General features: G+C 46.1%; 1 protein-coding gene across 2 annotated transcripts; it reads right to left on the bottom strand.

Annotated features, from left to right (window-relative positions):
* Positions 1-6929: 6929 nt before the first annotated feature.
* On the bottom strand, positions 6930-9316 carry ADM (adrenomedullin). Of its 2 annotated transcripts, none has more exons than XM_081281264.1 (4): positions 9158-9316; positions 8605-8720; positions 8197-8346; positions 6930-7984 (listed from the first exon to the last, which is right to left on the bottom strand). In XM_081281264.1, the coding sequence occupies exons 2-4, from the start codon at positions 8700-8702 to the stop codon at positions 7669-7671; spliced, it is 564 nt and encodes a 187-aa protein (XP_081137390.1). In that variant the 5' UTR covers positions 8703-8720; positions 9158-9316; the 3' UTR covers positions 6930-7668. The 2 variants fall into 2 exon arrangements, with proteins under 2 accessions (XP_081137390.1, XP_081137389.1); XM_081281263.1 differs by having other exon boundaries at positions 6930-7987; positions 9158-9315.
* Between the last annotated feature and the right edge of the window lie 4675 nt (positions 9317-13991).

The following is a 13991-nucleotide window of genomic DNA, read 5'->3' as shown; positions in this document are numbered from 1 at the left end:
CCCTGGGGCTTTAGGCCTTCCCCTTTTGATTCTCAAGAGCTTTTTCTTCTCTCAACAAAACCTGCTTCTCTGCAAATAAAAGGCTTTGGCTTTCAAAACTATTGTTTTTGATGTGGGCTTCAAGAGGCTATTTTAAAAATCAGAAAACTGAACACTGACTGTTTTATTCTGACTGTTTCTTTGTTTGCATCCGGTTGTACCACTCCTAATTCTCCTCAAGGCAATGCCACTGACTTACTAGGGGAAAGGTCAAGTGGAAAATGTGTAGCAAAGAAAAGCTGGAAGATTAACATTTCAAGATTCTCTCCCCACATAAGAAATAGTGCAACACCAATGGCTCCTCCCACCTGCCCCCCAAGTCCTAACCAGAGAGAGAGCCTGGAAGTCCTCACAGGTGGAGTGAGGAGGAGAATCCAATCTATCTGCATAATGAAAGTTCTAAATCGCAATTATTAAAACTTTGTTTTTCTCAACAAGTCAATATCTTGAGAACAAGAGGAATGTTAGAGATATGACAATTTTATTTGGAGCCTGTTTTGAACAAACCATTGTTAAAAGACATTTTTTGAGACAATCAGGCCAATTTGATCCTGGACTGGGTATGAGCTGATACCACGGAATTGCTATTAAATGCTAAGTGTGCCACATGCACTCTGGTTATGCAAGAGAATTTTTGTTGTTGTTGTTGTTGTTCTTTTTCTTAACAGATGCATACTAAAATATGTGGGGATGAAATGATAGAATGGGGAAAAGAAAAGATGCGGGGCACAGGGGTACACACCTGTGATCCTAGCTACCCCAGAGACTGAGGCAGGAGGATTGCAAGTTCAAGTTTAGCCTTGGCAACTCAGCAAGACCTTGCCTCAAAATAAAAAATAAAAAGAGATGGGGGTGTGGCTCCGTGGTAGAGCATCCTGAATTCAATCCCCAGTACTGCCAAAGGAAAAAAAAAAAGAAAGAAGGAAGGAAAAAAAAAGAAGGAAAGGAAAAGGAAAAGATAATCTGGAATAGAACAGAAAAAATAAAGTAGAAAAGAAAAAGGGCTAGGCATTTGTTGTGAAATCATAATTGTTGGATTTTAATAATGGTATATGGAGACTCATTATATTATTATCTCTTTTATATAAGTTTGAAAAGTTTCATAATAATCTTCTAAATTGTTAAACTAGTTCAGAAAAATATAGGCTGAGCAGTGGAAGAGAACAAAAGGCCAGAGATTTACTGTTCAAGAATTTATTATATTACTAATTTATAGACAGAGGAACTCTTTTTTGACATGGAGGCCTAACAAATAAAAAGAGTGGAAAAATTCTACTGGAACCTGGGAAAAGAGTCTTTTTTCCTCCTTGTCTCCCCATGAAACTTCAGAAGTAACTCAGAATATGTTTTGGACATTGAAAGATGTCCAAACTATGGTAGTGCACACCTGTAATCCCAGCAGCTCAGGAGGCTGAGGCAGGAGGATAATGAGTTCAAAGCCAGCCTCAGCCAAAGCAAAATGTTGAGCAACTCAGTGAGACCCTGTCTCTAAATGAAATACAAAATAGGACTGGGGATGTGTCTCAGTGGTCGAGAACCTGAGTTTAATCCCTGGTATCAAAAAAAAAAAAAAAAAAAAAAAAACAGAAAAGAAAGATGCCAAAGCTATAGGAATCAGAGTAGGAAAAAAGCAGGTAATAGACAAACATGATCCCACTTATTTTTAATTGTGTGGCCCATTAGGGAAAGTTCACACCACCAATCAATAAATAAAGATATGTCAAAATACTACCACTGAGCTACATTCTCAGCACTGAATAATATTACTTTTATACCCATTAATGTGGCAAACATCAGAAAAGAGGATCTATACTGTATTTATCAGGATTCTTCAGAGATAGGTAATTTAGCATGGAAATTGCCTCATACAATAATGGAGGCTGAAAAGTTCCCAGATATACAATCTGGAGAACCAGGCAAGCCAGAAGTATGATTCAGTCTGAGTCCAAAGGCTTGAAAACCAGGGGAGCTGAGGGTGTAACTCCCAGTCTGACAGGGTGGGGGGAGGTGCTGCCAATGTAAGTCCTAGAGTCTGAAGGTCCTAGAACTAGATCCAGTGGCTATAGGCTGGAGAAGTTAAATGTTCCAATTTAAGAAGAGAGAGGGAATTGGCCTTTCCTCTATCTTATTGTTCCATTCCAGCTCTCAACAGATTGGATGAAGCCTGGCGAGGGCAGATCTTCTTTAATAGCTGATTCAAATGCTAATCTCCTTTACAAACACCCTCACAGACACACCCAGAAATAATGTTTTACCAGCTATCTGGGTATCTTTAAACCCAGTCAAGTTGACACATAAAATTAACTATTACACCTGCCACGTTGGCAAGGATGTGGAGAGATGGGAACGTTCATGCGCTACTGGTGGGAATACAAACTGGCACAGGCATCCTAAAAAACAATCTCACACAATTTGGCCTCATCTTATGAGGAAGGCTTTTGCACAAATGATGAAAGTTCATGATGCATTTCTTCAAAAACTTTTCATTCAGATCCATAGAGGTCACCAGACATTCATCTACACATTATTTGTAGCAGAGGCAACCCAAGTATTCCTCATTAAAAAACAAGAAGAGTAAAATGTGGTAGAATTTGTGTGTGTGTGTGTGTGTGTGTGTGTGAGTGCGAACATTAGAAAGCAACAAAAATGTCAACACAATAGATTTGTTTGTTACCAACATGTCTTGTGAAACAATACAGGTTTTACAAAATTCCATACACATAATTAGCATAGCTATCAAATATATTAGGAAGGATTCTTATGAAGAGGAGGAATGAGAATTAAAGAAGAAAAAATAAAATGATTAAAACAGAAAGAAGACTTTCACAATAATAACTTGCCTAAATAGAACTGTGTTTAATTCAGCTCTCTCCACTCAGGTCTTGCTAAATTTCTCAGGCTGGCCTCTAATTTGTAATCTCCTCCCTTGGCCTTCGAAGTGGCTGGTATTAGGATTATAGTCATGCACCACCATGCCTGGTTCCGAGTTCCATTTTTAAAGAAGAGAAAATGTATTAAAATGTCTAAGGGGTATATAGTAGAATATTAATAGTGGTTATCTCTGAGACTGGTATTAAAGGTGAGTGTTGTTGCTGCACTTAAAAAATATTGTATAACAAGCAAAATGTATTTTTTATTTTTAAAAATTCATCTTCCTACTCAGAATTACTTTCCTGCTGTTGGATAAATGTACAATAACCTACTAAAATCAGCTGCCTGTGTGGCCACAGTCATTTTATTGTTTTTCCAGAATGTTCCAAAATAACTCTGGAACAAGACCAGTGGGACCACCAGATAGCTATCTAGCCTCACCCTTCTTCCCATGCAAATGAAGACCAAGCCTCTAACCCAGCTTTGGCAGAAACCTCTGTGGGACTCAGGATAACAAGGCCCTCTCCTCAGCTGGGGAAAGGAGGGGCAGCAGAATCAGCTCAGAACATCCTCTGAAAAACTGCCTTGAGCAGCAGTTGCCAAGACAAAAGGTCCCACCTCAAGGGTGGAAACACTATTTGTAGCTTTGTAGACACAGGTGTTCTTCCAGAGACTTAAGACCTACAGTGTTTGGCCAGGAATAGCTCAGAAGGCCTTCCCCTCAAAAGCCAGCTCTTGAGGGCTTCAGTGTATGTTCTAACTATATTTGGCAATACAAACCAAAGAGGTCAGTGGCTTAGCTCAGGGGGAGAAAAGGCTATTCCTGAGTTATAATCCCTGCTTCAAACCAGGACCAAGAATTTAAAACTCACTTCACTTATTTATTCTGTATGCACTGAGCTTACTGTTGAAGCAATTCTTCCTCCCAGTCCTACCAGCCCTCTGTAAACCCTATAGAACCACAGGTGTAAATCACCTACCCAAACCATCCCAGTAGTAGGGGACTCATGGGGACATCTGGCTTGAGAACCTAAATATTAAAAGTTTTCCATTTTACTCCTTATGGCTCTGGAGCATCAAAATAGACCCTTGCACCTGGGTGCACATCCAGGCTCCCCCATTTATTAGTCACTGTGTGACCTTGGCTAAGTTACTTTATGTCTCTGAGGTTCAGTTGCCTTATCTACAAACAGAGATAATAACACCTACTTCACAAGGCTGCTGTGAGAACTAAATAAGATAAGGTATATAAAGTGCTTAGTAGAATATCTGACACCAAGCTCATGCTAAAAAAAAGAATTGCTTTCCATTCCCCTCTGTTACTCCCCTCCAATCTTAGCTGTTTAGCTCTTAGAGGAACGGCCTGGTACCTTTGGCTGATTACAAATGGATAGTACCATCACATAGCCAGCAACAGTAGCTGCAGATAATAGCTACTTCTTAGCTGTGGACAGGTTGAATCAGCTCACAAATGACTCATCACTGTTGATAAATGATGTGTTCTTGGCATCAAGAGATCCTATCCTGATAAGCTCAGCACCTTGTGGAAAAAACAACAACAACAACAACAACAAACAAACAAAACTCCAGAAGCCTTGCTGAATAGCTTACAAAGAAGCCTCAGATTTGATGGTGACCTTCAGCTAATCCTGACCATGTACCAGATTGGTCATAGGAGGGTCTCTGTCTCCTCAGAAATGTCTGCAGTCACAGGATTAGCAGTGGGAAGGACTCCAGCTGAGCAGCTGCCTCTCCCTTCTCAGAGCTGCACCATTTGAGCTGTACTCGCCTCAGATTCCCTGAAGTCATAAGACTCCTCAGGGAAGGCTAGATGCCTGTTCCCCGCTTACAACAGCCCCAAGCTGGTGCCCAACCTGCCTTTGGCAGCTTGGTCTGGTGGCTGAAGGTCTGCCAATGTGAGGTTTGGCTGGAGGGCCCTGTGGGGATGGGACAAACCCTGGCTGCTCAAGGAAGAGGGAAAGTGTTTGGTCTTTAGCCACTGTCTGTGAGGCTGAAGTGTTCACAGTTCTTTGCAGTTTCTGTAGCCCCTTCAGACCACCCCAAATTCACTCCTGGCCCAGAAATTCCTTGATGGTGTTTTTAGTCGCTCCTTCATTCATAATCCTGTACTTTCCCAGTGCCTAGCACAGAGTTCTCTCCAAGTGAATATTTATTAAGAGGTCCTTAAGGACACGATAGTCTGTGGCTGCATTCATAAACCCTTCAATTCTGGTGAACCTCACAAAACCGTTAAGATCAAACAGAATAATAATCTGTTTAAGATGGACACTCATCAACAGCCAGGTGCCAATAACTGAGGCCTTGTATAGAAATTTCATGTTCTAGGGTCTTCTTTCTCCTAAACTGAAACTGCAGCCAGTTGCAGTGTAATCCCAGCAAGTCTGTAATTCCAGTAAATTGGAGGCTAAGGAGGGTCACAAGTTCAAAGCCAACTTCATCAACTTAGTGTGGGACTCCATCTCAGAATAAAAATAAAATGGGCTGGGGCATAGAGCACCCTGGGGTTCAATCCCCAGTCAAAAATAAATAAATAAAAATTGAAGAAGAAGAAAAGGAGGAGGAGGAGGAGGAGGAGGAGGAGGAGGAGGAGGAGGAGAGGAAGGAAGAAAGAAACTGCTTCAGAATCAGATTGTCGACTCAGTCCTAGGATCTACATGTTCATGTGTGTATGCATGCTGCTTCTGCAAGGAAGAGCCATTCTCAGAGGGGATCTATAATGTGCAATAGAGGCAAAAGCCCCAAAGGGAGGTAAGCCATTCTGGAAACATTTCCATCCTCCAAACCACCTTTAGACTTTCCTCAACAGGTAAATTTCTAAGCTCCCTTTGAAGCTTTGAAGTGGAAAGGCTAGAGAAACTTTGTAGAAAAGACAGAATGCGGTCTTCAGGATGTTGGCTGAGACAACCGGGCAAGAAAATCAAAATCAGGTACGCCTCTTCCATAGACATTGCCTCCCCCTACCTTCTCCTCCTGTCCTAACAGTTCCTGTGCCCCCTGTCCTAGTCACTCAATGTCTAGCATCTAGCCTCGGAACTGGGGGTAACTTCTAAGATGATAAGGCATAAAGAAAGGAGCAGGAAGGAAGGAAAGAGAGAAAGAAAGGCCAGAGAGAAGGGGGGTGGGTGAAAAAGGCTTCGGTAGGAGGAAGGAAGAGGAGAGCTGCAAGGGGGAGGCGGAACAATGAAGGTCTCAGGCCGTCCGAGGCGCACGGTTCCGGCGGCACGTCCGTCCAGCCCGCCTGCGGCCAGCAGCTGCACGCTGCGCAGCGTGTGGGCGCTGAGTCACTGTCCCAGAACAGCAAGCCGCGGTGCAGGTCGAAGGGGGAGGGGGCTGGTTGGCATTTGGAAACTTTTTTTTTTCTTCTTTCCTCTTTCATTAAGGCTGTGTGCTGACTCCCACGTAGGAGAACTTATTAAACCGCACGTACTGCCTCTTGGCTCTTGGGGCCAATCCGAGGCGGTCGGCAGGGGGCGCCACAGGCTCGCTTACGGGCCTACCAGCTTGCTGGGAGCTAAAGCGGAGAGAGGACTAGGGTGCTAGTTCCCGAGATACACGAACATTTTGCTGGTGTAGCTTTTAATTTTGACACTCACAGCTGCCGGAGTAAACTCCTCACTAGAAGCCTCGAGACACCCAACTATCCCAGGAACGCTTTCGCTCAGGGTTCCATGAGCAATTCCATAAAACTGGGCCTCGATTGCGCAAGACGGGGAGTCCAGTCTCGCCTCCCCACTAAGGCTCATCCTACAGCCGCTCCTGGCCGCCACGCTAGGCGGTGACCTCGGGCGTCTCCGCGAAACTGATTCGCACCCAGGACACGCGCTCTGCGCGCCCCTCATGGAGCTCGTGACAAATAAGCTCTGTTAGGTCAGAGCTCTGACCGGTCAACTCGCACCTTCACTTCCATCCCTCCTGTCCAATACCGGCGGCTAGACCCCAAGTTTCCGAGCAATCGGGAGCAGGACCCTCCCTGCTTGGATGCGTGAATCGAGAATGAATCAGCATTGAGACAGTTTATTGGTTTGCAGTTCGCGTATCACCCATTTTATGTAAATAGATTATAGAGACACAATGTTTCCTTCTTCCACAGGCAGTAACCAGGCACTCTATTTTACACATGCACGCGCTCTCACACACACAGTCCACGAACCAAACAATGTTACACCTCGCTGAGACATTCACGTCTTAAAATAGGGGGAAGGGACAATATAATTGCTTTAAAATGCCCTTAATACAATATATAACGTACAAAAATATCTCTATATATTTGAAGTTACAAAAAAAATCTTGACAGCAACAAACTTAAATATTGATAGTTACCTCTGTATGTACAACACGCATTGCACTTTTCCTCTCTAGGTTTGTAAAGTTCAAGTAATATTGGGGCTTGCGCCCCGAAGGGTGACACCCCATGAGAAATAAGTTTGTGAGCGGGCAAAGCAGTGGCTCAGACCCCTGCTCCCAAGGTCTCAGCATTTATTTCTTAGTTTCTCCTCTCCCTGAGTCTGGCACTCCCTCGGATTCCTCTGCCCTCCCTGGGCACCCAAGTCTCATGGGGTGAAGAGAGCGCTCAGCCCCGAAGGAGAAGGGGCTCTGCAATGCCGGGGCTCGAGGCCGAACGGTGCCTTCTGGACTCCAGGTATCTGCAAGACTGTCTCAGCCTGTTCCCCCGAAGTCCTCTGCTCTGGGAGGCGCCAGTGGGACGCTTGCGCGACTGTTCGATGCTGTCACGGGAGCCTAAATCCTAAGGAGAGTGGAAAGCACTTGGTGCACCCGGGAGTCCCGAGATGCGCGTGCCTGTGGCTCGGAAGACACCAGAGTCCGGTCCTGGCTCGCCTCGAGCAAGGAACGACGGCGCCGGCGGCCATAGCCTTGGGGGCTGATCTTGCTTCTGGGGGCGACACCGTCCTTGTCCTTGTCTGTGAACTGGTAGATCTGGTGTGCCAGCTTCTGCACCGTGCACGTCCCGAAACGGCAGCCAAAGCCCCGGAGGCCCTGGAAGTTATTCATACTCTGGCGGTAGCGCTTGACTCGAATGCGGGCAGCGTCCGGACTGCTGGGAACGGGAAAGAAGGCTACTTGAGACCCTATCAAGCAGGGCTTTGGCCCCAGTCATCAGGAACGAGAGTTATTCTAGGACCCGAGGGAGTTGTAAATTGCTCCGATATCCGAGCTGCAAATCCAGCCCCTGTATGCCCAGGGCCAGGACAGAGGAAAGGGATAACTCCTCTCGCACATCCCCCTCCCTGCACCGGGCATAGTTACCTGATCTGAGGGCTGTGAGAAGCGCCCTTCACGTCCTGGGGCCGTATGAGAGTCTGGACACGCTCGGCCTTCACGTCAGCGAGCCCGGTGGGGTAGCTGCTGGACACTCGCAGTTCCCTCTTTCCTCGACTTACAGCCCACTTATTCCATCTAGAAAACACAATCAGAGGCAATTCGGGTAAGTTCAAGCGACTTCCCGCCCGCAATCATTCTCATTCACTCTTTTATTTTTTAAATTATTTACGGTGCTAGAGATCCAGGCCAGGGCCTCGAGAATGCTAAGCAAGCTCTCTATCCCTGGACTACATCCTCAGCCCTCCCACTCACTTCTGACCCCCGCGAGACCAACGATCAGTTTTCCCTCGTCTGCCAGGTATCATGACTGGGGAAGACGCTGCCAGGACTTACTTCTTTCTGAACTCCGATGCCACGTCGAGCCGAGCAGTGTCGGCGCCTAGGAAGGCGAGTGAGCCCAGGAACATCAGAGCGACGGAAAACAGTTTCATTCTGGCAATGCACAGACACTGGAAAAGTAGAGAGGACGAGCATGAGCACCCTGGTCTGCTGCACCGCCCAGGCCGGGCACAGCCGGAGGGCGGGGGGACCCCGGAGCGGGCAGTCTCAGCCCCTTGTTCTGCTTGGTTTAGACGCTTATCTCCCCTGGGCTCAGCGACGCCAGTGGCGTTTGCACCCGCCGATGACCCGCCCCACAGGGGAAGCAGCTGCACAGCACCAGGCTCCCAGAGGTTCCCTGCTCAATGCTTGAAACTTGGTTTGTGAAACAGAGGAGACTAGGTCTCTGGAGCTCCATCTGTATGCATGCGCGGGATTCGGAGATGCGGGGTGTACCCCGCAGAGAATTACCCAAAGTGAGTTATTTTCCTCCTCCAGCGCTCCCAGTTTCGGGTTTTGGCAAATGCTCCCCCCTCCCGCTTTAATTCGCTGGGCCTATGGCACCTACCTGCTGAAGGGATGATCTGCCAAGTTCTTAGAGGGAAAGGTCCGAGACGTCCCTGTCTGGCAGTAGCAAAACACCGAAGTCCAAGACTGTGATGAGAAGCCAGAAGAGGTAAGGCTGAAGCTGTTCTGCCTAGTGTCACCAAGAAACCACTGAGTGGCCAGCACTGGTTCCTGCGCTTTATAAGAGCCGAGGGGGCGGGGCCTGTTCTGCCCTCGCGCCCTCCCTTTCCTCCCGCGCGCGCGCCCCAGCGCAGTGCTTTCCCTTGAGTGTGGGGTTGGGGGGAGTCTTGTGCTTGTGCCCGGAGGGCTCAGAGATGGGCTCCAGGAGATTGGTGGAGAAACTGCCACAAACCTAATTCTCTGACATGGGTACAGGTGATAAGCAGGGGCGAAGGAAGACCGGGAAAACTTTTTTGGGGGGAGTGGGGGTGGGGTTCTTATCCCAGGACCTGTACAACTCAGTGCGGGGCCTTCTGGCATCCAGTTGCTAGAGCTAGAGCCGGAGGACCTTGCCCGTGGCCTGAGCCCGGGACCTGGGGAGCTGTGGCTTCAAGTGGACCGCGCCCCCTGCCGGCTCAGCGCCTGACCTAGACTCGACCCCAGACTCCCGCGGAGCCTCGGGGCAGGGTACGGATAAAGAACCCAGGAGAGAAGAGTGGGACGCTAGCCCCCGAGAGCGGCTGAGGCCCGAGATTTCTGGATGGGCTACTGAGATTTCGCAATAAGGACAAAGCTCGGAAGGGCTGAATCGAGAATTGGGATTTGGAGGGGGTAGTTATCCGAAGTTTCAGAACTTACATGCCTATTTGGAAATACGGGAATAACCAAAATTAGGAAGAAAGATACAGTTTTATCTCCCTCCCACCTTTGTAATCCAATTATGCCTTATAAGGTTATAACCTGGCTGCCTTCATCCACCCATTGTAAACGTGAGGATTGACTGCCAGGGAGCACACTAACGCTTCACATATGTTAATCGCTTTACAGTTTAAAAGCACAGCCACATTCCGATTTCCTTTGATCTTTATACTAACCCCTGAGTTAGGGAAGGAAGGTAGCATTACTTTCCCCTTTTCACCATGTATAAAATTGAAGTTCAGAGAGGGGAAGTGTATTGGCTAAAGCGACACTAAATGTAGGAAGCAAAAGAGTCCTAACTCGATTCGGCAAGCAAGCAAGGTGCTTTGGGGCGCTGCGGCGTGCATTCTTCTAGGCTGGGGTCACCATTTCTTCAAGGGGGAGAGAAGAGTCCCAGCCCCCGCCCGAGGATATGTGCCTATTCATGATGAATCAGTTCAAACACGTTTGTCACCCATTTGTGCTATTCCCTCCCAGCTTCTCCACTTCACTTTCTTGCTTACTTTCTGGGGGCCAAATTAGGGAGGAAAGGCTCAGCCCCGTGGGGCTCCCTACTTTTTACATGTGGGTCTCTGGTGTCCTGTCACTCACAACCCCAATCAAATGTCCTGAAGTCCAGCAACTAAATTGAGGCCCAGGGTGTGAGACCACTGACTAAACTGGCTTCTTGTCCTTGTTCCCTGACAATTCGGACATGGGCAAGTCACCGTCTCTCTTTGGTGTCCGCATCTAGAATGTGTTCCCTGCAGATCTCCAAATTCCCCACCTCCCCTGCCATAATCAGTCTGAGATTCAGGGAACTGGATCCCCCGACCTTGTCCACAATGTTCCTGGGCTGAGCATACTGGCTCAGCCTCCTTTTCACTCTCAGGACTGAACCATGGACATTGCACCTGGGGAAGAAATGGCCGCGACAAGGTTATTATGAGGGCTCTTGCCAGAGGGAATCACTAGACGTGAGTTCCAACTGAGAGCCGGGGACAGACTCCAGGTTCTGGCTCTGGTAAGGACTTGGAAAGCTCAGGGTTGGAGGGGTGGGTGCAGCGCGGCGAATTGGCGCGTTTCAGGTCGCCTGACTGGCCTCAGGACCGTCACCACAGAGACCGGCACGTCAGGCGGCTGGTCTGTCTGCACCGCAAACAGCAGGTATTACTGTTCGCTTGCTGTTTCCAGAAGCCTCCCCAGTCTAACTATTGTTTTTGTTGTTCTCTCCCATTTTCCGTCTCTTCCTTTCACTTCGTACCCAGGATCTTCTTCACACAGATCCTGTCTAAGATGATGGGCTGTCAGTCTCTAAGGATGCAACCTACCTGTCACCAGCTTCCAGCTGAGTCCGCACCAGATCAGGTTTTACTTTCATTTCCCCAGCTTGCGCCCAGGAGGTCAAGGACAGCTGGGCGTTGGCCCACTGCCAGGGACGGTCCCGTGATCTGGACTCGTTCCTTCCAGTCCCCACCAACCCTGAGAGGTTCCGTCTACATAGAACTCTGCGGCTGTACCTCGTTACTTCCTCGCTAATGTCCTTCAGGTAGACGGTGATTCTTTGAGGGAAATTGAGTTCTAGCTTCGAGCCATGATCTTGAAACGTGCTCTTGGCTCAGACGTCTTTTTGAGCTGCAGGCGGCTTCAACAAGGAAAATAATCCAGGGGTGGAAACAGACGCAGTGGCTTGGCTCCATCAAGCTACAGTGTCTGCGCCATCGGCGTCACGTCTGTGCCAGGATTCCCACCTGAGAGCCTTGGCACGGGTCTTATCAGCCTGGGTGCTGTTTGCCTCTCAGGCAATTTGCAGGTCTGTCACTTAAGAAAAAAGTTTCTTTAATTCCTATATTGGCAATTCAGAGGATTTTATTAGAAAATCCGTATCTTGGAAAGTGTGTGTGTGCCTGAGTGGGGCAGCAGGGGTCAGATTGTCCCCCAAAACATCTTAGGGCCTAAGTCCAAAAAAGATAATGAATTTGCCAAATCTGGACATCCATCCCACCCCCCACCCGGTGGAAACTAGTTGCCTTACTTAATCATCCTTAAAGGAAAAAACAACAACAACAACATAAATGCAGCACACACACAAAAAAAAAACACAGGAGTTCTCTTTCTGGTGATTTGTTAACACAAGAGTTTCCTCCATTCAAGTTGCAATGATTGTAGATTCCCACTGACCATGGACAGTACAAGGAAGGAAGGAAGGAAGGAAGGAAAGGAAGAAACATCTTAAATATCTTCCTGGCAGGAAAAGAGAAAAAAAAAAGAAAAGAAATCCTGGTTAATGAAGACCCACTAATTTTGTGTGTGTACACCAAATAATTTTGAAGGTGAAATTATAAATAAACTCCCAAAGCATTGTAATAAATGTGTATATCCTGACATGGTATGTACAAACATAAGTATACATACTGAAAGTTTGTTGAATGATGGTGTTTCAGTTTCTTCTTTACATTCTCATTGAGTTTTTTAGGCCGTAAAGTCAAGCATTATTCTCAATAATGTTTGGAATTTAAAAAATTGTGTGGTGGTGGTTTCTCAGTTAACAGTGTGGACACAATCCCTAAAGTTAGGGTAATCATACTTAACTCTTTCAGAAAAGTAATGGGAAATAACTATTAATAAGAATAACTAAAACACAAGTAGTACACAAGTAGAGGAGTACATTGCATAGTGATTGCAGATGCCTCTTTTTTAAAAACAGGAAATTTTATGGTGCATTTAGTATTCATGTAGCTCAAAATGTCTGTTAAGTTCAGAGGTTGTTTACAACATTCTCTTGAAAACAAGTTTCAAGATGCATCCTGAAATCATAACATCAAGTAGTTTACAGAAAGGACACAATCAGCCTTGCAGATTTGGTCTCATAAGGAAAACTAAAGCAGGATATAAAGGCCAGGGAACTTTTTTTGATATCTCTGACTTCTCAAAGGAACTAATAAAAATATAGATTCTTTCCATAAATGGACATATACATAAAATCAATTAAAGTATAAAATAGGCATACAAGTTCAGGAGATTGACCAAGTTGAAATCTCTGACACAATAAAAAGTACCATTTCTTTAACTTATATCTGGGAGTGGCAGGGTCAGGGAGTGCAGTTAACCTCTGCTTTTAGTGCACAATATTTTTCCGAGCATCAGCATGAAGAAAAGTATGTTTTTGGTGCTCCTCACCCTTTCTCCTCCTCCTCCTCCTCCTCCTCCTCCTCCTCCTCCTCCTCCTCCTCCTCCTCCTCCTCTTCTTCTTCTTCTTCTTCTTCTTCTTCTTCTTCTTTTGGTGGTTGTTATTTTGTTTTGTTTTTGGTGCTGGGGATCAAACCCAGGACCTCACATGTGTTAGGCAAGTGCTCTACTACTGGGCTATACCTCCAAACCCATGCTTCACTTTTGTGTTTCTGCACAAAACAGACAGAAAGTCAGTCCTTGTCCATGATCAATTCAGAGGACAGATCTCTTTAAAGATTAGGGAAGTTAAATTGCTGGACAAATGAAAAAGAACACAGAGAAAGTAATAAGCATAAATATATTATACTAAAAACAATAACAGAACAAAATAAAATGACTTCAAGAGAAATTTTCTATGAATGTCCTTAATGAATGGATGATAGAAAGCATGATTAGACATTTAAGGTCACTTCTAGCCAAAGAGAATGGTGTTAAGGAGAGGTACCTGCCTACAGGTGGGGATCTTATACTATCAGATTATAAGAGAGAAGGAAATTTAACGTATGAGCCTGTATGATTTGAAAGTTTATTCATTCCTTCAACAAATATTTACTGCTCATGTATTAAGTGTGCAGCATTCTGCTAAGTTCTAAACATACAGTAGCCATCATTCTTGCCCTCAACAAACTTACAGCCTAGTGGAGAAGCCAGCTGTAATCATATACTCACAGGAATAAATACATGATGGATTATAAACTGCAGTAATGTTCCAAAGGAAAACCAATGACTCAGGTGACCTAATGTTCCAAATGGAGAAAATAGTATAT

The sequence above is a fragment of the Spermophilus citellus genome (assembly GCF_964194105.1).
Source record: "Spermophilus citellus genome assembly, chromosome: 2".
NCBI classification, from domain to species: domain Eukaryota; kingdom Metazoa; phylum Chordata; class Mammalia; order Rodentia; family Sciuridae; genus Spermophilus; species Spermophilus citellus.
Note: the sequence above shows the minus strand (reverse complement) of the source record. Positions and strands in the feature narration are given on the sequence as shown.

Excerpts from the sequence above, each read along its gene's own strand:
- ADM (XM_081281263.1), bottom strand. The coding sequence starts at position 8,702 with ATGAAACTGTTTTCCGTCGCTCTGATGTTCCTGGGCTCACTCGCCTTC. Across the intron at positions 8,347-8,604 it reads GCATCGGAGTTCAGAAAGAA|ATGGAATAAGTGGGCTGTAA; the intron begins GTAAGTCCTGGC and ends TGTGTTTTCTAG. Across the intron at positions 7,988-8,196 it reads TCTCACAGCCCTCAGATCAG|CAGTCCGGACGCTGCCCGCA; the intron begins GTAACTATGCCC and ends TCCCGTTCCCAG.